A 24,054-nucleotide genomic window follows, 5' to 3' on the forward strand; every position below is an offset into this window, starting at 1 on the left:
ACACCTACCTGTAGAGGAGGAAAAACCCAAAGCTGGCCAAAGCCAGAAGCCGCCCAAAGCCTGAAGCTGCCTGCAGCCTTCCCGGTACCTTTTTTAGTGGCGGTGGTCCAGCGTGGTCTCCTCGACCGCTGCCTTTGTCTTAGAAGAGTGATGCACAATGCAGGAGCGTGACCTTTGCACTTCCTGCCTGGTCCCGCGCCGCTCTGTGATGATGCAGTGTATTCGATCCATAAGATGCGCACCCCCTTTTTTGGGGGTGGAAAAAGTGTATCTTATGGTCTGAAAAATATGATATATTCATCAACAGCAGAATATACAGAATTTTAAGAAATTACTCAAGACACCTGTTCTGTTAGATGAAATACAGGGTCTGAGATTGGTTAATTGAGCAGGAGTGGAGACTGTTGAGTGCAGGGTGCGGGTCACTGATGTATTCTATGGTCTGGACTGTTTTATCGTTATAGTGATGTCTGTCACTGATGCGACTTGTATGTTATACATAATTTTATATTTTTTGATTAGATTCTTAACTATGAAAAATCAAATAGATACTGTGGTCCAGAAGAGTTATTATACTCTATGGAAACTCCGCGCTATCAGAGCTTATTTTGATGCTACTGCCTTTACACTTTTAGTTCAAACACTATTACTTAGCATTCTGGACTACTGCAATCTACTATAATAAAATGCTAAGCGCACATGCGCACTCTTACCTGCGTGATCCGTAGGTCCCTGGCTGGCAGGAGTGCGCATGCGTGCTTAGCTGTGGCTGGCCTCCCTGCTCTCAACCTCGCGCAGTCCTCCATCCAGTAAATACGGCCCTACCGACCAAAGTTTATTTTTAAGTTAAAAGCAGCTGCGGCAGCTCCTCTCACGAGCCACACCTGCGTCAGAGAAGGCTTCCGACAGAGGCGGTGATCGTGAGAGAAGCCGCCGCATCGAGGCTCAAACTAATCCTGCAGGCTAGACCACGGGAAGGGAAGGGGAGGTGGCACAGGGAAGGGAAGGGGAGGTGGCACAGGGAAGTGGGGGAGAGGGAAATTCTGCTGCTGCACAGGGAAGTGGGGTGAGGGGGAAATGCTGCTGCACAGGGAAATGGAGGGGGAAGGAATGCTGCTGTGGCTGCTGCACAGGGAAGTGGGGGGGGGGGGAAGAAATGCTGCTGATGCATAGGGGGCAGGGAGAGAGACAGATAGAAAGAAAGACAGACAGTGGGAGGGAGAGAGACAGACAGAAAGAAAGGAAGAAAGACACAGGGGCAGGGAGAGAGACAGAAAGACAGATAGACAAAGGGGGCCAGGGAGAGAAACAGACAGAAAGAAAGACAGCGGGAGGGAGAGACACAGAAAGAAAGACAGACAGACATATATTCTAGCACCCGTTAATGTAACGGGCTAAAAGACTAGTATTATATATCTGACAAGTACAAAGAAAAACTTGGCTAAGCTGACCATCCAAAATACAGCAGTTAGAATGATTTATGGACTGAAGAAGTATGATCATGTAACCCCCTATTACCGTGAACTACACTGCCTCCCAGTTGAGGCCCGGGTGATCTTTAAGTTGAGATGTTTATACTATAAAGTCGCTTTTGGTGTCGCTCCGCTTTACCTTGTTGATAGATTTGTTACTATGATTCATGGGAACAGTAGACAATCCCATGCCCTATTTATGTTCCCTTCTGTTAAGGGCTGTAAAAGTAAGAAATATCATGGGCACTGTCTTTCCTATCAAGCAGCTCAATTCGATAGAGAATTCCGCCCATTACTGACCAGATCAATATCTTATAAACATTAACAGAAAACTTTTGAAAACTTTTTTCTTTTTTCTAAATTTGTAGCTAGCTAATTCTTGCGTATTGCATTATCTCTGTATTCACTCATAGCATAATCTTTTGTAAATCGCATTGAACTAAGGGTTATGGGGTATAGAAATCTGTTATTATGTTATGTTATGTTATATATGTAAGTGTGTAACTCGCCCTGGATGGGAGATAAATAAACAAACAAATATATTAAGAACTACTGGCTATCTGGATAACAGTGCTAAATAAATATATATAAAATATTTAAATGCTGCAGCCAGTGTTAAAACAAAATAAAACCAAAACTGGTGATCATAGTGTTTGAATACTGACCTGATAGGATTTAGACTTAACTCTTAATTTTAAAAATTCTAATACATTTTTCTTTTAAATTTTCTTCAGGAATATTAGAGGTTTATCAGATATTCAGATAATCCAAGTTGCCTGTGGTAGCCACCATTCTTTTGCACTTTCAAAAGGTAAGAATACAACAGCCAATTTATTTATAAAAACATTTATGTACTATACCATCTCATCTGCTCTGTTAGTCAGTGATGTACATAACTTGTTTTAATCACATAAAACTAAAAATATGTAATCATAAAACTAAAATAATAAAAAATAAAAACTGCAATTGATCCATTCTTCCTTCATCCCATGGTGCAGAGAGAATTTATTTACCCATATTCTTAGATTCAGTATCTAGATAGGGAAAATCAGGGATTTTATTTTTCCCCTAAAAATCAAGATATTCTTGCCTCAGCTCAGCAAGTAATATCAGCAGGTTATTCAATAGTTGCAGAACCATAACTGGAAAAGCATTAGATCTCCAAAATTAATTTCCTTAAGGCCCCTTTTATCAAACCACTGTAGAGCTATTAACCGCAGACCAGTGTGGTAAATGCTCTGATGCTCATTCAAGTCCTATGAGCATCAGAGCATTTACCTCTAAAAAGCTCTACCATGGTTTGATAAAAGGGGATATTAGTGTCTGATGATTGGGTTGAATTCCCTTTCTACCAGCAGATGGTGGTAGAGAAACTGTCTTTTCCCAGTGACATCACTGATGTAAGGGTTGGTGTTCTATGGAAAACTCCAGTATTTTCTCTATCACCAGAAGGATTGTAGGTTATGCAGACTGGTGCATTTGGTCTCTGGCCTAGCTCCCAGCTGTACAGGCTAAGGCTGTTCCAATGGGTAAAGCTTAACGGTCTTTCTCCCAGGATTTGGTTCACAGACTGGACCTGACCTGGTAGACTTGGTGCTGCGGAGCTATAATCCACAAGCCATCACCCATGAGACTCAGCAGCTCCTGGAGGTGGCTAATGCTGTGTCACTGGAGGTCAAATGTGTCTTCCGAGAAGTTCTTGAACTTTTCACCTTCAAGGGCCACATGCTCTTTGGGAGAAGACCTGGAAAAGCTGATGAAGAACATAAGATCATAAACGTTGCCATACTGGGACAGACCAAAGGTCCATCAAACCCAGTATCCTTTTTCCAACAGTAGCCAATCCAGAACACAGGTAGCTTTGAGGAGACCTACCAGCTTGGCTGATCGAGGATTCCCCTACCACCATCAACTGAGCCAGCAGGGAAAGCAGCAGTGGCAGAAGAAATTTTTGACAGGGGGAATAGAGGGGATGAGCCATGCCTAGCAATTGCTCTTCTGAACAGGCACCAGGCACATTTCCTCCCCCTTACATAAGAGCATAAGAATAGCCTTACTGAGTCAGATCAATGGCCCATGTAGCCCAGTATCCTATCTTCACGGTGGCAAATCCAGGTCGCAAATACCTGGCAAAACCCAAAATACAGTAGTAGCAACATTCTGTGCTACCAATCCAGGGCAAGTAGTGGCTTCCCCCATGTCTGTCTCGATAGCAGCCTATGGACTTTTCCTCCAGGAATTTGTCCAAATCTTATTTAAAATCAGCTATGTTAACCGCTCTTACCGCATCCTCTGGCAATGTGATCCAGAACTTAACCATTCTTTGAGTGAAAAAAATATTTCCTCCTATTAATTTTAAAAATATCTCCCTGCATCTTCATCGAGTGTCCTCTAGTCTTTGTAATTTTTGATGGAGTAAAAACTTGATCCACTTGTACCTGTTTTACATCACTTAGAATTTTGTAGACTTCAATCATATTTCACTGATGAGCCTTAACCTCTTTAGTCTTTCCTCATACAAGAGGAATTCCATCCCCTTTATCATCTTGATCTCTCTTCTTTTAACCTTTTACTAGTTCCTCTATATCTTTTTTGAGATAAGGTGACCAGAATTGAGTGCAATACTCAAGGTGAGGTCGTATCATGGAGTGATACAGAGGCATTATAACATTCTTAGACTTATTTACCATCCCTTTTCTAATAATTCCTAGCATCTTGTTTGCTTTTTTGGCTGCTGCTGCACATTGGGCAGAAGGTTTCAGTGTATTGTCTACAATGACACCGAGATCTTTCTCTTGGGTGCTGACCCCCAAAGTGGACTTTAGCATCTGGTAACTATGATTTGGGTTATTCTTGCCAATATGCATCACTTTGCATTTGTCAGCATTAAATCTCATATGCCATTTGGACACCCAGTCTTCCAATTTCCTAACATCTTCCTGCAATTTTTCATAATCTGCATGTAACTTTGAACAGTTTAGTGTCATCTGCAAATTTAATCAGCTTACTCGTCATTCCAATTTCCAGATCATTTATAAATAAGTTAAATAGCACCAGTCCCATAACAGATCCCTGCGGTTCTCCATTGAGAAGAAAGGACATTTATCCCTACCCTTTGTTTTCTGTCTGATCATCAATTCCTAATCCATAACTGAACATTCTAGTACAATGTGACTAGTGGTCCTGGACAGTAGGGTCTTGTATCTGAACTAACAAGTTGCTTGCAGAAAACTGTCAATCATGTTTTCAACTCCACCTCCTTCCTAGGGACCTGCTCCTGCCACACCCCCCCCCCCCCCCACACTTTCTCAGTATTTGCTTAGAGGATCAGTCAGTGCCCAGAGGTTTCCACTGGTTGATACCTCTGCCTGGGAGAAGTCAAGGAGCTGATCTATCCTCCCCCTCCAACTTCAGACCCATAGCTAGAATACCTCTACTCACCAAACTTCTTGGAATAATGGTTTGTACGAAACTCACAGCCTATCTAGACAAATTCTCCTGTCTACATCCCTCTTAGTATAGTTTCAGGCCCCAACATAGCACAGAATTACTACTACTCACACTAACCACCAAAATCAAACCGATGCTCAAGAGGGGCACCAATCAATCCTCCTACAGTTTGACATATCAGCTGTGTTTGACTCTGTCAATCATAAGCTCATACTTAACAAACTCAATGACCTAGGTCTGACTGGAACTGTCTTCAATTGGTTCAATGAGTTCCTGACAAACAGAGAATACTGTGTTTGGAAAGATAGCACCTTCTTCCAAAGCTGGAAAGCAGTCTGTGGAGTACCTCGAGGGTCCCCACTTTCACCAGTGCTCTTCAACATCTTTATGAGCATCCTGGACAACCTCACCTTCACCGATGGTGAATGTCTACTATCCTATACAGACATTATGCCAATGCTAGGAAGCCCTCAAAAAAAAAATTTCAAAAAGCATTGAAAATAATCTACTCCTAAACACCACCAAAACCAAGCTTCTTTGGTTCCATAATACCACACAGTCAGCACTCATGGACCCAACCCTGCCCTCTGGTGCGACACAAAATGTTGAGAAGTCTTCCAAGGTGCTTGGAATCCTGCTTGATGCCACACTTTCCTAAGCACCCCAAATATCTAACCTCTGGAAAATAAAACTTTCTGTAGCTTAAAGTAACCGAGACTGATCAAACCTTACTTCTGTAGCAACCACTTTGCAATTCTGGTTCAAATACCAGTCCTTACACAACTCGATTATTGCACTTCTCTCTACACGGGCATAACCTCCTCCCAAATTTTCAAATTCCAATTGATGCAGAACACTGCAATCAGGCTAATATTTGGCTTAAAAAAATATGACCACATCTCTACATACTACCGCATACTTCACTGGCTGCCTTTAAATGCCTGAATCTTGTTTAAATTTCCCTGCATTGTATATCATGCACTAAATGTCAACTTGCCAGAGCAAATAACCCACCTATTCTCCACATCCCTCTTCACCACATCCAGGATAAGCAACACTCATCAGCTGATCATCCCTTCATCCAAGGGAGTGAAATACAAGCAAATATTCAACACCCTTTTTACATACGTCGCTACAAGAACCTGGAACACCCTTTCAACATCCATAAGAACAGAACTGATCTACCTCACTTTTAAGAAAAGATTGAAAATTCCTTTCCGATCAATGACTCTGTGCTCTCTTCTTGACAATGTAACCATTCTCCACAATGTAATGTTCTTGTAGAATCCCACTTTATTCTAGGACCAGTGGGTTATTTCCCTCTACCCGCCAGGGTCTGTAGGAAGCCTCAAAACATCAGAGGCTTTTTCCTCCCTCCCTTACATACAGTCTCCCTGAACATTCTCACCAATCTTTTCTTCCTACAAGCTAGGCTGTAGGAGCTCGGTTGTAGGAGCTCATCTTTTCTTCTTGTGTTTTATTTTTCTGTATTTTTGTTCACAGTTTAGCCCTCATGCTTTGGAGGTTCTCTTCGGGTTCATCCTTGACTACAGGAAATCGCAGACTATTAGAGAGTGTCTGCTTCCCTGTTCAGCAGTAAGCCCTCTGGACAGACTGCACATTAGATCGGGGCTCTGGGACCTTTCCCTTGGGAGCTAGCTCATCCCAGGTTTGTCCGCTAGTGGGTGTAGCACAGGCTAAGATGGTTCCATGGAGGCACGACTAAGATCAGAGCCAGACTGCGTCCCTCCACCAGATGTTTGTGCGGCATGTCCAAGGGTGGTGGAAGTCTCTGGCCATGGTGATCAGGCCAGTGGGGCAGTCAGAAGACTTGAAATCCAGATTTCCAGTTCACTGAGGCAAAGGAACTCCCTGCAAGCTGTGTTTAGCTACATGCTGTTTCTCTCATTCAGCACAGTGAGTAAAATGTTTATTTTTCCTTTGAGCACATGGTTCTGTGAGAGCAAGCTAACAGCTTGAATCAGTGATTTTTGGGGGTCTTTAAAAAGGGGGTTTTAGGTGTTTCCCCTGCATGTCCTATACCCTCCACCCCTAAATTCCTAAAATCTCTGGTTTTTCTGGGTTATTTTTTAGTCAAAACAGGGTCTCGGTGGCCATTTTGGATTTTTCCAGATTTGATTTTAAAGTTATTTTTCATAGTTGCCAGCTTCATTTTAGAAAGAAAGCCACATAGATGACCTCCCCAGGGCAGGATGGGGATGGATTCATGCCTCATTTGTGACAGATGGCTATCGGTTGCACAGCCGTGTTCCATGTGTGCTGCGGATCATGAGGGGGCAAGATTTGCTTGAATGCAGTGCCTTTGATCTCGAGGGAGGTTCTTCATGCGCCTTATGCCCCGACTCATGCAAAATTGATGTCAGGGGGCCCTGGGGAGTACATTGGCTGTGTTTCAGTGAACCTTAAGCACAGTTCTAGCGAAAAACCTCATAAATCTTTCACACATTTCAAATCTGAGTGGATGGTTTTCTCCTGGAATTTGTGCACATGCTTTATCAGGCATACTTAGTTAAAAACTCCCGGCCTGTTTCCCTTCCACTGGTGCTTGTGCTAGTCACAGGGACCCCTGTTCCAAGGGACCAGGGTCTTTCTTCTTGTCTTCCTGCAAGTGTACCGGGAGTAAGTTGACTGTGCCTGCAATTGTGCCAGTCAGTCTTTCCATTGCTCTTCGGCGGCCATGGACATGGCGAATCTAGTGGATCTCCAGGGGGAGGACCCCACTGTACACAGATTCTTCAAACCCACATATCTTGTGGATTTAATCTCTGATTCTCTGTAGGAATTGAAGTTACAGACAGACCAGCTGATTTCTGCTGAATGTTCCCTTATAAGTGACCAGAGGCCACAATCTACCTCTTCCTGATCATCCTGATGTTGTCTGGATTCTTACGGATTTCTGGGAGACTTCTAAGAGTCCCTTGAAATGTGCTCAAGCCATGGCGTGGCTTTATCCTATGGCAGATGGCTTTAATGAGTGCTTTACTTCTCCGAAGGGTGGATTTACCAAGCGCACATCTCTCCCTAGTGATTGGGGGGGGGGCTGAAGGGTGTCCACGACCGACACATGGATTTTATCCTTAAGCATCTGTTTGATTTGGCTGGGGTTAAAGCAGCGACGGCCTCCTCTTTCATGGCTCAGGCATGCCACTCCAAGCTGCGCCATGATCCTGACACTGTGTGCGTCAGGATTTGGATTTTCTCATGTCCAGAGTAAATTACATGGCTGATGCCCTGTACGACATCTTGAATGTTTTTTCCAAGCTTGGTGCCTATTCTGTTTCGTCTCGCAGGATGCTCTTGATTTGGCAATGGTCTAGTGATTCCTCTTTTAAGGCTAAATTGAGCTGGTTGCCCTTCAAGGGTCAGTTCCTGTTCAGTCAGGGTCTGGGTAACCTTATGGCCAGTGTTCAGGATCGTAACCCCAAGGCATTGCCTGGGAGCAGGTCCCACCCTTCTGGGCATTCTAATTCTCGTCCCTTTCGACGTCCTCACATGTACTCGGGCCCTTCCACAGGTCAACCTCATCTGCCAGACTGCATTTTGATGGGTCTTGCCATCAGCAGTCCGCGGCAAGTCGATCGGTGGCTGCTGCCAAGAAACAGTTTTGATGCCAGGCCATTGTCTCCCCTTCATGCATTGGGGGCGGTTGTCGGCCTTTCTGGTGGAATGGGAGACCATCACCTCTGACCGCTGGTTTCTGGAGGTTCTCAGATGTTTACAAGTTGGAGTTTCTCTGTCCTCTGACCAATTATTTTCTGGATTCCCCTGCCAGCCACCCCGAGCAGGTGGTTTGGATGCAGGCTAAAGTCCACAGACTTTTGGATATTGCGGCCATAGAACCTATGCCAGAGCAAGACTCGGACTCTGGGAGATATTCGATATACTTCATTGTTCCAAAGAAAGAATCCAACATTTAGAGACCTCAAGACTGTCAATGCAGCCCTGAAAGTCCCTCGATTCCACATGGAGATGGTGCACTCAGTGATTGCATTGGTGGCGCCGGGGGAGTTTTTAGCCTCCCTGGATTTTACAGAGGCAGATCTCCATATTCCCATTTTCCCGGACCGCCAGAAGTACTTGGGATTCCATATTCTGTGGCGACATTTACAGTTTATGGTACTGCCCGTTGGCGATGGCACCCTGGACCTTCACCAAAATGAAGCCACATCTGTGCTCCATGGGTGTCCTGGTTCACCCGTATCTGGACGACTGGTTGATCAGAGTGCCTTCTGTGTCCAAGGGGTATCAGGCTGTCCATCAGGTGATACAGTTGCTGCAATTTCAGGGTTGGATGATCAACTTCAGAAAGTCACCTTGAGCCCACCCAGGATTTAGAGTACCTGGGAGTTCGGTTTCACACGAGTCAGAACAAAGTGTCTCTGCCCATGTCCCATCAGGAGAAGCTACAACAGGTTATCAGTGACCTTCTGGCCACTCCAGTCCTGACAGCTTGGCAGTATCTCCAGGTTCTGGGGACCTTGGTGGCATTGATCAATGTGGTTCCTTGGGCTAGAGCCCGCCTACGTCAGCTGCAGGATACCCTGCTTTTACTCTAGAATTCACAACAGGACCCGTTACACCCCTGCCCTGGACGACAACAGTCTAGAGTGGTGGTTGTGTCTTCTCTCATTGTCCCAGGGTCTTCCACTCTGGTTCTTGGACTGGGTGATCTTGTCAACAGATGCGAGTCTCAAAGGGTGGGGAACTGTGTGCATGTCTGTCCTTGTTCAGGGCCGGTAGGCACCCTCAGAGTAGTCGATCAATCGCCTGGAACTGCGGGCGATTTGGCTGGCCCTTCTCTTTGAGAGTCATCTCCATCGAGCTGTCCGTGTGTTCTCGGACAGTGCCACGGTGGTGGCTTCCGTCAATCATCAGCGTGGCACGAAGAGCCCCTCTGAGTGTGGAGGCTCAGCTGCTCTTTTGGTGGGCGGAGAGATGCCTTGTGGCACTGTGTGCGGCGCACGTGGCAGGAGTGGACAGCGTCCAATCAGACTTTCTCAGTCATCAGATGCTTGACCCTGGAGAGTGGTCACTCTCTCGATGAGCATTTGTTTGCATAGTGGATCTTTGGGACCCAGGAGGGTCTTCTTTAAGGCTTCCCTCCGTGGCCCATGATGGGTGTCTGTAGAGGTGCATAGCGGCCCATGAGGGTCTTGTGATTCTGGTAACACCCAATTAGCAGAGGTGGCTGTGGTATGCCAACTTTAGCTCCAGCAGGTTCGGAGGCTCAGGCTCTCTTGTCATTATTGCTTTCTCACACAGGGTCCGATAGCAATGCAAATTCTGGGCCGCTTTGATCTTAGGGCATGGCTCTTGAGCGTGCGTGACCTTGACTAGCCTGGGCTATTCTTCAACGGTGATCGCCATGTTGCTTCACAGCAAGCGGATGTCCTATGGCGGCCTATGCGAGGCTTGGAGGTGTTACACCTGGTGCACCTTGAGGCAGGTGAACCTTTCTTTTCCATTGATTCCTTGGGTCCTGGAGTTTCTTCATGATGACCAGAAGAAAGGTCTAGCAGTAGTTCGTTCCGGGTACAGATTTCTAGGCTTTTGTGTATGGGCTCTCCTTCCCTGAGGAGCTCATTGGCAGTCAATCCAGATGTGGTTTGTTTTCTGTGGGGAGTGTTGCAGCTCAGGCCTCCCTTGTGCCTTCCCTGTCCAACATGGAATTTTAATCTGGTTCTTCACTCTCTTGCTCGCCCTCAGTATGTGCCTCTAGAGCAGGTGTCTCTGATGGATCTCATACTCAAGACAGTCTTCCTGGTGGCTGTTATTTTAGCCCGCAGGGTTTCAGAGCTGCAGGCCCTCTTCTGCAGGATTCCTTTTCTACGGATTCTGGATTCCACGGTGATGCCGCATACTGTTCCTTCCTTTTCTCCGAAAGTGGTTTCCACTTTCCATGTGAATCAAGAAGTCCAGCTTCCTGCTTTTGCTTCTTCTGGTTTATGGGCATGCGCAGAAGTTTATTGTGGTATTTGGAGGTCACTGAGATTCGCCTCTCTGACCACCTGTTTGTCTGGGCAGGTCTTGCTCGCAGAGGGAAGCCAACTTCAATGGCTACCATTTCCAGGTGGATTCGCATGGCCTCCCTCCCCCCTCGAGGTCCAGGCTCCTTCAACCAGAGGGGTTTCCTCCTTTTGGGTGGAGTTATCGGCTGTTTCTCTGGACAAGATTTGCAGTGCCGCTGCCTGGTCCTCCTTGCATACATCCTTGTCCTCCTCGAGATCGACTCGAACCTCTCCGAGAACATATCCTCATGTATAACGAACCTCCAATCCTGGGCCCTCACAGTACAAATGAAACTGAACGAGTCCAAAACAAAACTACTTTGGCTCGGCCCAAAATTAGACCAATTACCCTCCTCCATCTTATTGTCCTCCAGCTCCACACTACAGCTTGAGTTTTCAAGCAAAGTTCTGGGCATCACCTTGGACTCTTCACTATCCTTCAATGACCATCTCAACTCCCTGATAAAAAAATGCTTTTTTAGCTTTCATATGCTGAGAAAAGTGAGATCCTGCTTTCATCAAAAACACTTTGCCATCCTTGTACAATCCATCATCCTCTCCAGATTGGACTATTGCAACTCTATCTACCTAAGCCTAACTAAGAAAAACCTCCATAGACTTCAGCAGATTCAGAATGCTGTGGCTAAGCTTATTTTTGCAAAAAGTAAATTCGACCATGTCTCACCACTCCTGTCCAAGCTTCACTGGCTCCTGGTAATCTCCAGGGTTCACTTTAAATGTGCTGCCTAACTTTCAAGATCCTTCACGGCATCCTTCCTCCCGTTATTCCATTATCTTGGAATTCCTTAATTCCTAATTCCACCAGATCCTTCCAAATATTAAAACTATCCTTCCCTTCTATAAAAGGTATATCCCATGCAAGAAAACTAGGGACATCCCTCCCCTTTAGAATCACTGAGCTCTGGAATAACCTTACCGCCCCACTCCAAAACTCAAGCTCCCACCAACTTTTCCGTAAACATCTGAAAACTTGGCTATTCTCAAAAATGTAACACTTCCTCCCTCTCCGGTATCTTACACCCATCTAAACCTTCTTTACACTTAATCCTTTAACCCTCCATTGGAGTTCCTTTCCATCCCAGCTCCTGTAAACCATGCCGAGCTCTACGATTGCGGAGATGGTGCGGTATACAAACCTAAGGTTTAGTTTAGTTTACATTTACCAAGTTTTACAGGATCGATGTGGTGTCCAAGCAATATGCTGCTTTTGGTGCCTCTGTGTTGGCAGTGGTCTTATCAGTCCCACCATGAATTTTCGGGACTGCTTTGTTACATCCCACTGGTCCTGGAATAAAGTGGGATTGTACTTACTTGTCAGGGAGTTATCTTATCCTCTACAGATGTTCCTGGCTGCTTTCAGACTGACTGGTGAGCATGCTTAGGGAGAAGGTATGTAAGGGAGGGGGAAAAAGCTTCTGAAGTTTTGAGGCTTCCTACAGATCCTGGCGGGTGAAGGGAAATAGCCCACTGGTCCCAGAATAAAGTGCGGATTTACAAGAAAGAAGATTAGCACAGGTAAGAACCTAATCTTTTGTAACTGCTTCCTTTCTTGCACAATGTAACCTTCCTCTACAATGTTATAACTTTTTCCTCTCTTATAACAGTATAACCATCTTCTTCAATGTGATTTAACTATTTCCCCATGATTCTGCATGGGCTTCTTATCTTGTAAATCGCCTTGAACCTGTACTGGATAAGTGCAATTAAGAAATCCTAATTAGATTACCTAATTAGATTAGGGTCTGAATCCTGTTTGGTTTGGATAAAAAGCGCTTGTTTTTTCTAGGAAGGAAGATAGTTGACTAAATATTATTTTCTTGGTAAGTTTAGCTAAGAATGGAAGATTTTCTATTGGTCTAAAGTTTGAGCATTCTTCAGTTGATAAAGTCTGTCCTTTGGGTTTTGGTTGAATTCCTTAATCTGGGCATAGTTCCTGTAGAAATACTGTCAAAGATCATATTTTGAATGAAAGGAGCGAATATAGTGAAATATCTTTTCAGGATTATAGAGGGAATTGTATCAAGTGAATTTTCTAATTCTTTCATGGACTGTAAGGTCTGCTCAATCTCGGTGAGTGATGGTAGTGAGAATGTGGAGAGGAGACTGAATGACAAATGGATGAGTTTGCTTGGGGATCTTGGATCTTGGGATGGTTGTGACTAAGAAAAATTATTACATGCTGACACTATTTTGTTTTGAAAATGGTTCACCAAATTTTTAGCTGTGGGGGTGGAAGCATTAGGTAAATCAGGATTTGCTTGAGATGTTAGAGATTTGAGTATCAAAGTGCTGATGTGTTATTGGCTGTAGATATCCTTTTGGAATAGTATTTCCTTTTAGCTTCTAGAATAGAGCATGGAGACTGGTTTAACGCAGGAATGGGGACAAGACCTTTTACAACCCCGTGGGAGCGGTAAAAAGTCTTACTCCTGTGGTAAAAAAAATTGCACCCGTGTCAGACTCAGCATCTTCTCCCCAGCTCCTCTTGTACCTATTTTACCTTCAAGAGCCAGCCATGCCACGATGAAGACAGAAGGAACCTAAAACTAAAGCCTGGGACCAATGTGATTTGAAGAATAAAATTACCAGACAACAAAAAGAAAAAAAATAAATTTAATTTATATTTTGTGATTAGAATATTTCAGATTTGAAATATGTATCCTGCTAGAGCTGGTATTAGACATAACTGGGGACCACAAAGTCCAGGCTGTGCTTCTTTAGCTTCCAGCTAGCTTAGGGCTCTCTGACCAGGGGGCAGTTGCCCTAGTTGCACTCCCCTAACATTATTCTTGCCATGTGTGACTAAAGTATTCTGTTAACTTGATTTCCATGCTTTTTCTTTGTAGCGATTTGGTGATGAAAGAGTATGATGATGTCTCCATTTCCTTTCTAGAGAGCGTAGTTGTCAGTGGAGTAGTAGTAAGTCTGAAGAATACCAATGCTTTTTAAATGAGGAAGAAGTGTGGTATATTAAAGGAGCAGTCTTGTTCATTAAAGTAAGCATTCCATGGATTCATACCATATGTTTATCTTTTCATTGATTGTTAGTGATGAAAATTTCTCAAGTTGAAGTTCCAATGAATCATGAATTATAGAGGAACTGATTTTGCTAAGATCTATGTGGAAATTTTTGGTTTATCAAAGGAAGTGCTTAAGGAGAAAGTAATCAAAGAGTGGTCAGTCCATGGGAGGGGGATGATATTCTGAAGTTAAAAAAGATGGGTTAGTGTGTTTGGAGTGAAGACCATGTCTAGAGTGTGTCCCATGGAGTGGGTAGGACCAGATATTAGCAGAGGAGAGAAAGGGCTGAGGTCAAAAACAGGAAGTCTGATTTCTGTCCAGTAAACAATTCCTTATCTACAACAAAACATTGCCTCCCATCCCATGTCTCTTAATTTTCTCAGGAGTTTCTCATGAGAAACTTTGTGAAAAACTTTTTGAAAATCTAGATACACTACATCAACTGGCTTACCTTTTTCTACAAGTTTATTCACACCTTCAAAGAAATGAAGCAAATTGATGAGGCAAGACTTCACTTGGTTGAACCCATGCTGACTGTGTCCCATTAAACCATGTTTGTCTACATGTTCCATAATTTTATTCTTTATAATAATTTCTATTATTTTGCCTTGCACTGAAGTTGTGCTTAGAAGTCTCTAACTTCCCAGACTATCTCTGGAACCCTTTTAAAAAATCAGCGTTACATTGTCCACCCTCTAGTCTTCAAGTACTACAGATGATTTTAGCGACAGATTACAGATTACTGACAGAACAATTTCATGTTTGAGTTCTTTCAGTACCCTGGAGTGTATAGCATCTGGACCAGGTGACTTATCACTCTTTAACTTGTTGATTTGTTAGTATCTTCTAGATTCACTGAGATTTCTTTCAGTTCCTCTGCATCGTCACCTTTGAAAACCATTTCTGGTTCAGGTATATCTCATACATCTTCCATAAAAACCGAAGCAAATAATTCACTCAGCCTCTTGACCTTGTGCTCCCTGATGATCTAATGGCCCCATGGATTCCCTTACAGGCTTTCTACTTCTGGTGTACCTGAAAAAGTTGTTACTGTGAGTTTTTGCATCTTTTAGCCTTCTTTATCAATGCTTTTCATCTAGATTATTTTGTGGTTCCAAAGAAAGGGTTTCTTACCCTTGACCTGAAAGAGGTCAATGCCTGCCTCAAGATTCTTTTGGATGGGGACACTATGCTTGGTGATTACCTCGGTCCCTCTAGGTGAGTAGCTGATCTCCTTGGATCTTTCAGAGGTCTATCTGCATATTACAGTCAAGGCAAACCTGCATTTTTGTATCATTTTTTAAAATCAAGTTTCAGTTATTTTATCAAGCATAAATCTTGTATAGAAAAGATTGATACAGTCCAATACATTTCAGAAGAACAAAAATATGTAAAGAAACATTTTATTTGCTCTTTGTTTTCTATTTATTTTTCCATAAATAATTTATTTAAATCTGTAATAATGTTGTGATCCCATGACACTGAGTGATTCCTCTTTTCAAAACCCAGCATGCATCCAAAATAAGAGGGAGAAAAAGCCTCAGATTAACATAGCAAAAAACTCATCTCATATCTAGCCTGTATTCCCAGGTGAGATCATGCATTTGACTTTACTCCTTGCCTTCTTTCATTGTCTCCAGCAGTAGACTGGTATTCCCACTGCTGAGGAGATGGCAAATCAACCACAACAAGGGCAACCACAAAAATTGTTTAGGTTGCACAATAGTCATTGCTGAATGATCATTTTTTTCTGCCTTTTGGAAGGCAGGGGCAATGAACTAAAGCTGCCTCCACTTTAATTCATTTAAGAAAGGTTTAAGAAAAAGGGCAAATTCAAACAGAAGCACGTTCAAGGACTTAGCTGAAAAAGACGACAATGAGCTCCAACACTGTCATGTCTTTCAAAACTTCCCAACAAGCAACCTTGTTTTACCAAAAGATTTGGCTCATCAGGGGAACTATCCTGCCTTGAAAAGTGCAGCCAAGCCATGACCAGCCCTAAGTTTATTTTGCACCTGTTGGTTCATACTGCTACGTTAATCTGAGGCTTTTTCTCCCTCTTATTTTAGATGCATGTTGGGTTTTGAAAAGGGGAGTCAGTGTCACAGGCTCACAACATTATTACAGATTTATATGAACATATGTTATGTTGTTCTCAGAAAGATTTGTTAACACATAAATAAACTTATTGAAATTTTAAATAAATAAACTTACAAATCTAAAAAAACAACACAAATAACAGCAAACCTAAAAGTATACAAATATAATAATACTTATAACAAGAACTTCTAATTATTCCTGGGAAGTTGCATTTACCCTAAATTTTTAACACAGTCTGATGAATATACAGTGGTGCCTCGCATAACGGACGCCTTGCACAGCGAACGCTGCGCACAACGAACTTTATGTCTTGATCCGTACAACGAACTTCGTTTCACACAACGAAGTCGCCCGAGCTGCATCCTTCCACGCAGGCACTGCGCTTAACTGCCCTCTCTCCGCCTGGCTCCCTCTTGCCCCCCCCGACTCCCCGACACGATCGGGGCAAAAAGGAGCCCAAGCCCTCTTGCCCCGCCGATTCCCCAACTCCCCACACAATATCGGGCCAGGAGGGAGCCCAAATCCTCCTGGCCACGGCGACCCCCTAACCCCACCCTGCACTACATTACGGGCAGGAGGGATCCCAGGCCCTCCTGCCCTCGACGCAAACCCCCCTCCCCCCAACGACCGCCCCCCCCAAGAACCTCCGACCGCCCCCCCAGCCGACCCGCGACCCCCCTGGCCGACCCCTACCCCCCTTCCCCGTACCTTTCTGTAGTTGGCCGGACAGACGGGAGCCAAACCCGCCTGTCCGGCAGGCAGCCAACGACGGAATGAGGCCGGATTGGCCCATCTGTCCCAAAGCTCCGCCTACTGGTGGGGCCTAAGGCGCCTGGGCCAATCAGAATAGGCCCGGGAGCCTTAGGTCCCTCCTAGGGGCGGGGCCTGAGGCACATGGGCCCAACCCGACCATGTGCCTCAGGCCCCGCCCCCAGGAGGGACCTAAGGCTCCCGGGCCTATTCTGATTGGCCCAGGCGCCTTAGGCCCCACCAGTAGGCGGAGCTTTGGGACGGATGGGCCAATCCGGCCTCATTCCGTCGTTGGCTGCCTGCCGGACAGGCGGGTTTGGCTCCCGTCTGTCCGGCCAACTACAGAAAGGTACGGGGAAGGGGGGTGGGGGTGTCGTGGGGGTCGGCCAGGGGGGTCGCGGGTCGGCTGGGGGGGCGGTCGGAGGTTCTTGGGGGGGGCGGTCGTTGGGGGGAGGGGGGTTTGCGTCGAGGGCAGGAGGGCCTGGGATCCCTCCTGCCCGTAATGTAGTGCGGGGTGGGGTTAGGGGGGTCGCCGTGGCCAGGAGGATTTAGGCTCCCTCCTGGCCCGAACAACTAGGGGGGGGGGGGTCGCCAGGGCCAGGAGGACTTACCGTAAGCACCGTAAGGAGGTAAAGAAGGAGATGTTAGGGCATGTAAAGTAAGGGCATGTAAACAGTACCCGGCGTATAAGACGACCCCAGACTTTGGGGAGGATTTTAAGGTACTGAAAAGTCGTCTTATACGCCGGCAAATACGGTATGTTTTTAGATGTATCTAAATAAAAATAATAACAAAAAATTTATCTTTTTTTATGTCATCTTAGCATATTTTATGCTACAGAACGAATTATTTTTTTTAACATGTATTGTTATGGGAAAACACGTTTCACATAACGAACTTTTCGCATAACAAACTTGCTCCTGGAACCAATTAAGTTCGTTGTGTGAGGCACCACTGTATTACAAACATAGCACAATTAATTACCATACCTACTAACAGATTCCCATATATTATTGACTAATAATTCTCAAGTCCACAATTTATAGATCTAAGATTACAAAGAGCAGAAATATAAAAATACTACTAGTTTAAACTAGAAAAACTAAAAGGAAATTATATCATCTGATGTCTGGCTTCCAGAGACTATCAATCTTTTAAGAGCTCAAACTTTGTACTTCCTCAAGGCGTTTGATGAATAGAAAAGCAGTAAGATGAGAAGGTTAAAAAATACATATTTTAAAGATTGATATCTCACTATGCATTTGCATGAGTATCTCAAAAAGAAAATCCCTCCTATAAAACTAACTCCTGCTTTTGTGTATTCCAGGAAACATCTGAGAATATCTGGATATTAAAGCCCAGAAATTCTCTGTCTGTTTTTGAAGAACATTTTCAAAATCCACATTTTATCTTGCAAAAGTGCCAGCAAAGCCTCTAATATTGAAGATTTAGCTACTTCTTTATCAGAGGTCTCCAAAATAGTTGAAATAACTAACTGTTATTTATTTTGATTAGGAATTTGCTGGTCTTTTGATCTTCTAATTGGTAGATAATAGACCTGGGAAAAAGGAGGAATTGATTCCTTAGGAACCAACAATACTTAAAAAAAATCTTTTTATTATTTATTTATTGAATTTACAAATAATGTACAAGATAACTCTTGTGAAAGAAATACAGAAGGAAAAGTCAAAATGAGGTATATTTAAACATAAGTAGCAAAAAGAAATATCTTCCTTAGACCACAATAAGTCCAACAAGAGAAAGGAATCAGAAAATGGTGAAGAGAACCCTCTAAAGCAGTGGTCTCAAACTTGCAGCCTGGGGGCCACATGCGGCCTGCCAGGTACTATTTTGAGGCCCTCGGTATGTTTATCATAATCACAAAAGTAAAATAAAACAGTTTATTGATCATATGTCTCTTTTGCTATAAATTACAATATCATTATTATTAAGACTTAACCAAAAGGAGATTTATAAACTATAAAGAGTTTTACCTCACGCAAAATTGTCATTTCTTTAATAAGACATTACCTACTTTTTCTGAGGCCTTCCAAGTACCTACAAATCCAAAATGTGGCCCGGTATTGGCTTAACAGAAAATTCCAGCCTTTTACATTGCTGTGTTATAAACAATAAACTCCCCCTGTCGACAATTTCTTCATATCTATGAAAACACGTAGTTGCTCAGGTGAAAAAAAAACATATTTTGACCCCAAATACTTAATAATGCACTTACAGGGGTAAGCCAAAAGAAATTCCCACCTAGATTTGCAACTTCAACTCTCATAGCAATAAATAATTTTCTGCGCTTTTGCGTCTGTCTAGTAACATCTGGGTAGATCCAAACTTTTTCCCCCAAGAATAATACTTGAGGGTTGCAAAAATATTGTCTAAGTAAAGCAGACATGTCCTGCTCAAAAACAAAGGAAACAATTAGCGTGGCACGCTCTGAGGTCTCAGTTATTGAGGTCTCAAGGAAATCTGTAAAATTCAAAACACCTTCTGATGGATTCTGTACACCTTCTTCCGGTGTGGTTCCCATGACCTTTTTTACAGTAATATAGTAAATATGATTGACTGGTGGAATACAGTCAGCCGAATAGTTGAAAGTTTCAGTCAAAAATTTTCTAAACATTTCCATGGGAGTCACTCCTAATGATTTTGGAAAGTTTAACAAGCGAGTGTTGAGCCTGCGATTATAATTTTCCAATTGTTCTATTTTTCTGTTAAGAAAAATTTTATCTTTAACCAATCCTGAGGATAAAGATTGGAGATCTTCAACTTTTTCTTTCACCTGCATAACCTCTGAAGTTAATTGCTGCTTAGTTCCTTCAAATTTTTGAGATAAGGAATTAACAGTACTCACAAGCGTTGTTAGCTTCTGAGAAGATTTATTAACAGCAGAGTTGAGCTTTAAGAGAGCATTCCATATGCTCTCTAATGTAACCACCGGAGATGATCCTACTGGAGGATTTCCTTCCAAATCTCATTGTTCAGCCGAGATTTCCACTGCTTCTGCCCCTGCAATTGGGGTCTCCCTCGTGAGAAAGTTCACTGGGCTCCCTCAACTCAGCTGCAGAATAATCTGGGCGTGAAGGAAGCACAACTGCTGGAGGGGAGAGAGAAATCTCCCAGTCCGATACCTCAGCTCCTCTTCCTTCGAGGAAACTCCAGACATCCCTCCGACATTTGGTCTGCAACTCCCAGGTACGTTTGTGAAGTCCAAAATAGAGTGTTGTGTTGGGGTTGAAGTCCGGAGTGCAAGGGAATCGGTCCGGATCGTCCCCCTTACGCTTCGAATGCAGCATTAGAAGTTTTTGAAAACGAAATGGACTACTCAATAGATTGCAGTCAGAGATGCCGTCCCGGGGCTGCCGCCATCTTGGATTTCCTTTCTCTGCCAAAAAAAAAATCTTTTCAGCATCTCTCTTGTCATCACTGTGAATACCTGAGGAAAGTTCAAGAAATGTAAATTATCCGAGAACTATTTTTTCCAATATTTCTATTTTTCTGCTAAAGTTCATATTATCTTTAATTATAACATCCTGAGTTTGACGTATCTCACTTAAATCCTTATCATATGTATCAAGCTGAGATTTTGAAGAACCCATTTCAACTTTTAATTCTTTTTCTTGCTTTTTGATTCTTCTTTCCAGACACTGAATTTGAGGGCACAAAGGTTTCCCCACATTAGCCATTAAATCCATAGAAAATCAAGAGTAACTTTGGAGGGTTTAGTCAAGAAACAATTTTGCAATTGCACAGTTGTAAACTGCTCACCAATCTGACTCTTCTCCTGAATACCTCCATTGGGATCCTGCTCACAGAGTCCTTAGGTAGGCCTTCCTTCAAACGAGGGGAGTCAGAGTCTGCTGGTGTTGATACAAAAGCCTATGGAAGAGGAACCACCACCATCTCTGTATCCTGACCCGCTTCGGCGAGCTGACACTCTGCGGCTGAGGAGGAGGGACTCTGTAATCGGGGCTCAACGTGGTGTCCAGCCCTGGGATATCCAGCATACCTCTGCTCCATTCCAAAGTCTCCAGCGGGCGTCCCTCTGACATAGTTTCCTTCTGCAGTCTTTTCAAAAAGTTGTCCAATAAGTGAACTTGGGGTGCCGCGAGGCGCTTGCAGCGCTCCTACTGTGCTGTTTCGGCATGAAGAAAGAAGTTTTCCTTACACTCAGGCAAACTATAAACCAAGGAAAAACCCAGAAGAGACCTTGCAGGCTTCAGGTGAGTGCGGCTATCTTGGATTGCTGCAATCTGAATTTTTTTTATCATGGAGGGACAGGGGAGATATGATACAGACGTTTAATAATAATAATAACTTTATTTTTTCTATACCGCCATAATCTTACGACTTCTAGGTGGTTCACAGTGAAGAGAACTGTACAATCAGCGAATTACAATGTACAAATAGGGAAGATGTCATTGAGCAGTCAGTGATTATAGAGTACAGAATAGTAAGAATTATAATATTAATGTTAACAATATAATATTAACATGTTACAGTGAAGGGGGCTGGATAGCCAGCGAATTTCAGGATACAGATGGTGAGGAAGTCACTGAGCGTTCAGTGAATACAGAATGCCATTAGTGGGAATATGCAGTATCGACATGATGAGTATTAGCTTTAAAAAGGAGGGAGTTGTCTGACTAGTAAATAAATCTATTGAATAATTAGTGAGAATACGCAGTATCGACATGATGAGTATTAGCTTTAAAAAGGAGGGAGTTGTCTGACTAGTAAATAAATCTATTGAATAATTAGTGAGAATACGCAGTATCGACATGATGAGTATTAGTTTTAAAAAGGAGGGAGTTGTCTGACTAGGAAATAAATCTATTGAACAGTGTGATCTTAATTTCTTTCCGAAAAACATTGTAGGTCGACTTAGCTCTATCAATGAGGTTGCCTAGCCAGGATTGCTGTCTATCAGCTTGAAACTTAAAAGTTCTGTCCAGAAAGTTCAATCAGTGATCTTCGGATAGGCAAAGAGGTTGCAATTTCTGGTTGGCCTTGTGGGGGTGTATAGTTTGAAGTGAGGTAAGAGATAGGTGGGGGCCATTCCCCACACCAGTTTGTAGCAAAAGCAAGAGAACTTGAATAAAATTTGTGCCTCTATTGGCAACCAGTGTAGCAGTTTGTAGTAGGGACTAATGTGATCACTTTTCTTTAGTCTGAATATTAAGTGGACGGCCATGTTTTGCACTATTCTTAATTTTCTCACGGTTTTTTTTATGTATACCCACATAAATGATGTTGCAGTAGTCTAGGGTGGATAGAATCAATGACTGTACCAGTAGTCTGAAAGATAGAGGGTCAAAATATTTTTTGATGGTTTTTAATTTCCAAAGTGTAGAGAAGCACTTTTTTGTCACCAAGTTTGTATGTTCGATCAAAGTCAAGTGGGTGTCTAGGGTGACTCCTAATATTTTTATACTTTTTGATATTGGGTGTTCGTGACCATTTAGGTGTATTGATGTTATAGTGATTTTGTCCTTTGGGCTTGCCAAGAAAATTTTTGTCTTCTCTGTTTAGTTTCAGTTTAAAATTGATAGTCCATTGTTCAATTTCAGTCATGATATGGGAAATGTGTTTTAAGGTATCTTTGGTCACGTTGGTCACTGGAATTAGAATGGTATTAATATAAACCCAAATCTTTTCCAGAGAAGAGAAAATGGTAAAACTAGAGGGCATAATTTGAGGATGCGTGGAGGAAGGTTCAGGAGCAATGTTAAGAAATTCTATTCCACGGAGAAGGATGGTGGATGCCTGGAATGCTCTCCCGAGGGAAGTGGTGGAGAGGAAAATGCTGATGGAATTCAAAAAAGCATAAGATAAACATAGATGATCTCTAAATGTAAATTGAAGAGCTAAGGTCAGTACTGAACAGACTTGCACGGTCTGTGTCCCATATGTGATGATTTGGTGTAGGATGGGCTGGGGAGGGCATCAATGGGAACTCCACTAACTTGGAACATGAGGATGTTACTGGCCAGACTTTATGGTAGATATCCTGCAAACAGGATGGTTGGATAGGCTGGAGTGAGCTTGGATGACAATTTCAGCATTTGGAACCTAGGATAATACCAAGTAGACTTTACAGCAGGGCTGCCCAAGTCCGGTCCTTGAGATCTACTGGCAGGCCAGGTTTTCAGGATATCCACAATGAACATGCATATGAGAGATTTGCATACCAAGAAGGTAATGCAGGCAAATCTCTTTCATGCATATTCATTGCGGATATCCAGAAAACCTGGCCTGCCAGTAGATCTTGAGGACCAGACTTGGGCAACTCTGCTTTACAGTCTATGACCCAGAAATATCAAAGAAGAGACAAGTTAATTTAATCATGTATTTTTAATGGGTATAACTAATGGACAGACTGGATGGACCGTTCAGGTCTTTAAGATCTTCCGTCCAACATGAGGAAAAACAGAAACCAAGTAGTCCCCGCCCCCAATGCCCACAAGGAATACAAAGCCCAACTAGACCCCCCGCCATAAATTTTTGAAATGTAGAAACTCCCACAAACACAGGCATCTAAACCACATACCAGACATTCCGATGGCCTTTCTCATGATGGGGAGGCTTGTTACTGCTTGTTTTTTTAAGCCATTTACTATGTTACTATCTGTCACCATTTTCAGTATTTAGCCCTTCCTTCCTTTGCAGCATTTTTGAGAGATGGTTAAATTATAAAGACCTGTTTGCTCTGAATAACTACATGGACAGACTTCCTATCCCCCTAGCCCTTACTTCCAGCTCTAGGGGAGGACAAGGAATAACAACTACACACAAATTATAGTTTAAAAAATTAAGGCCTTGAGAGAGCTTGGTGATCTGCTAACTGGCAGATCCAACCAAGAATCTCCCTGAACCATGGGTGACAGCCCATTTTATGAGCTTATGTTCAGCATTGCACTCCCCCATCCAGAAACCTCCACCTCTGGATCAGGAAGAGTGATTGATTGAGTCTGTCTTGAGGCAATATCTGTTGCAGCAGCCATGGCTTCCATTTCTGATCAGCTAAAGTATCTTCATTTTCCTTCACTACACATATGCCAGCTAGGCAGCAAGGAGGACATGGGAAAGTCTCTCTTGAAGTGAGCATAAAATAAGGAACAGATACAAGATTCAATACAGGATGACAATACATACAGGTTTTTTTCTTAAAAAATAAAAAAATAAAAAAATTTACATCC

General features: G+C 43.2%; 1 protein-coding gene across 3 annotated transcripts in view; it reads left to right on the top strand.

The window, feature by feature from the left end:
• Positions 1–24,054, top strand: part of HERC4 (HECT and RLD domain containing E3 ubiquitin protein ligase 4) — a 230,565-nt gene that overhangs the window by 61,369 nt on the left and 145,142 nt on the right. For all 3 annotated transcript variants that reach the window (XR_004539287.1, XM_033942823.1, XM_033942822.1), the window contains one exon: positions 2,207–2,283. Coding sequence is in view for 2 of the 3 variants with exons in the window: in XM_033942823.1 (XP_033798714.1) it covers positions 2,207–2,283 (77 nt within the window). In the remaining variant the exon portion in view is untranslated. The remainder of the gene's footprint in view (positions 1–2,206; positions 2,284–24,054) is intronic.

The sequence above is a fragment of the Geotrypetes seraphini genome, chromosome 4 (genome assembly GCF_902459505.1).
Source record: "Geotrypetes seraphini chromosome 4, aGeoSer1.1, whole genome shotgun sequence".
Classification (NCBI taxonomy): Eukaryota; Metazoa; Chordata; class Amphibia; order Gymnophiona; family Dermophiidae; genus Geotrypetes; species Geotrypetes seraphini.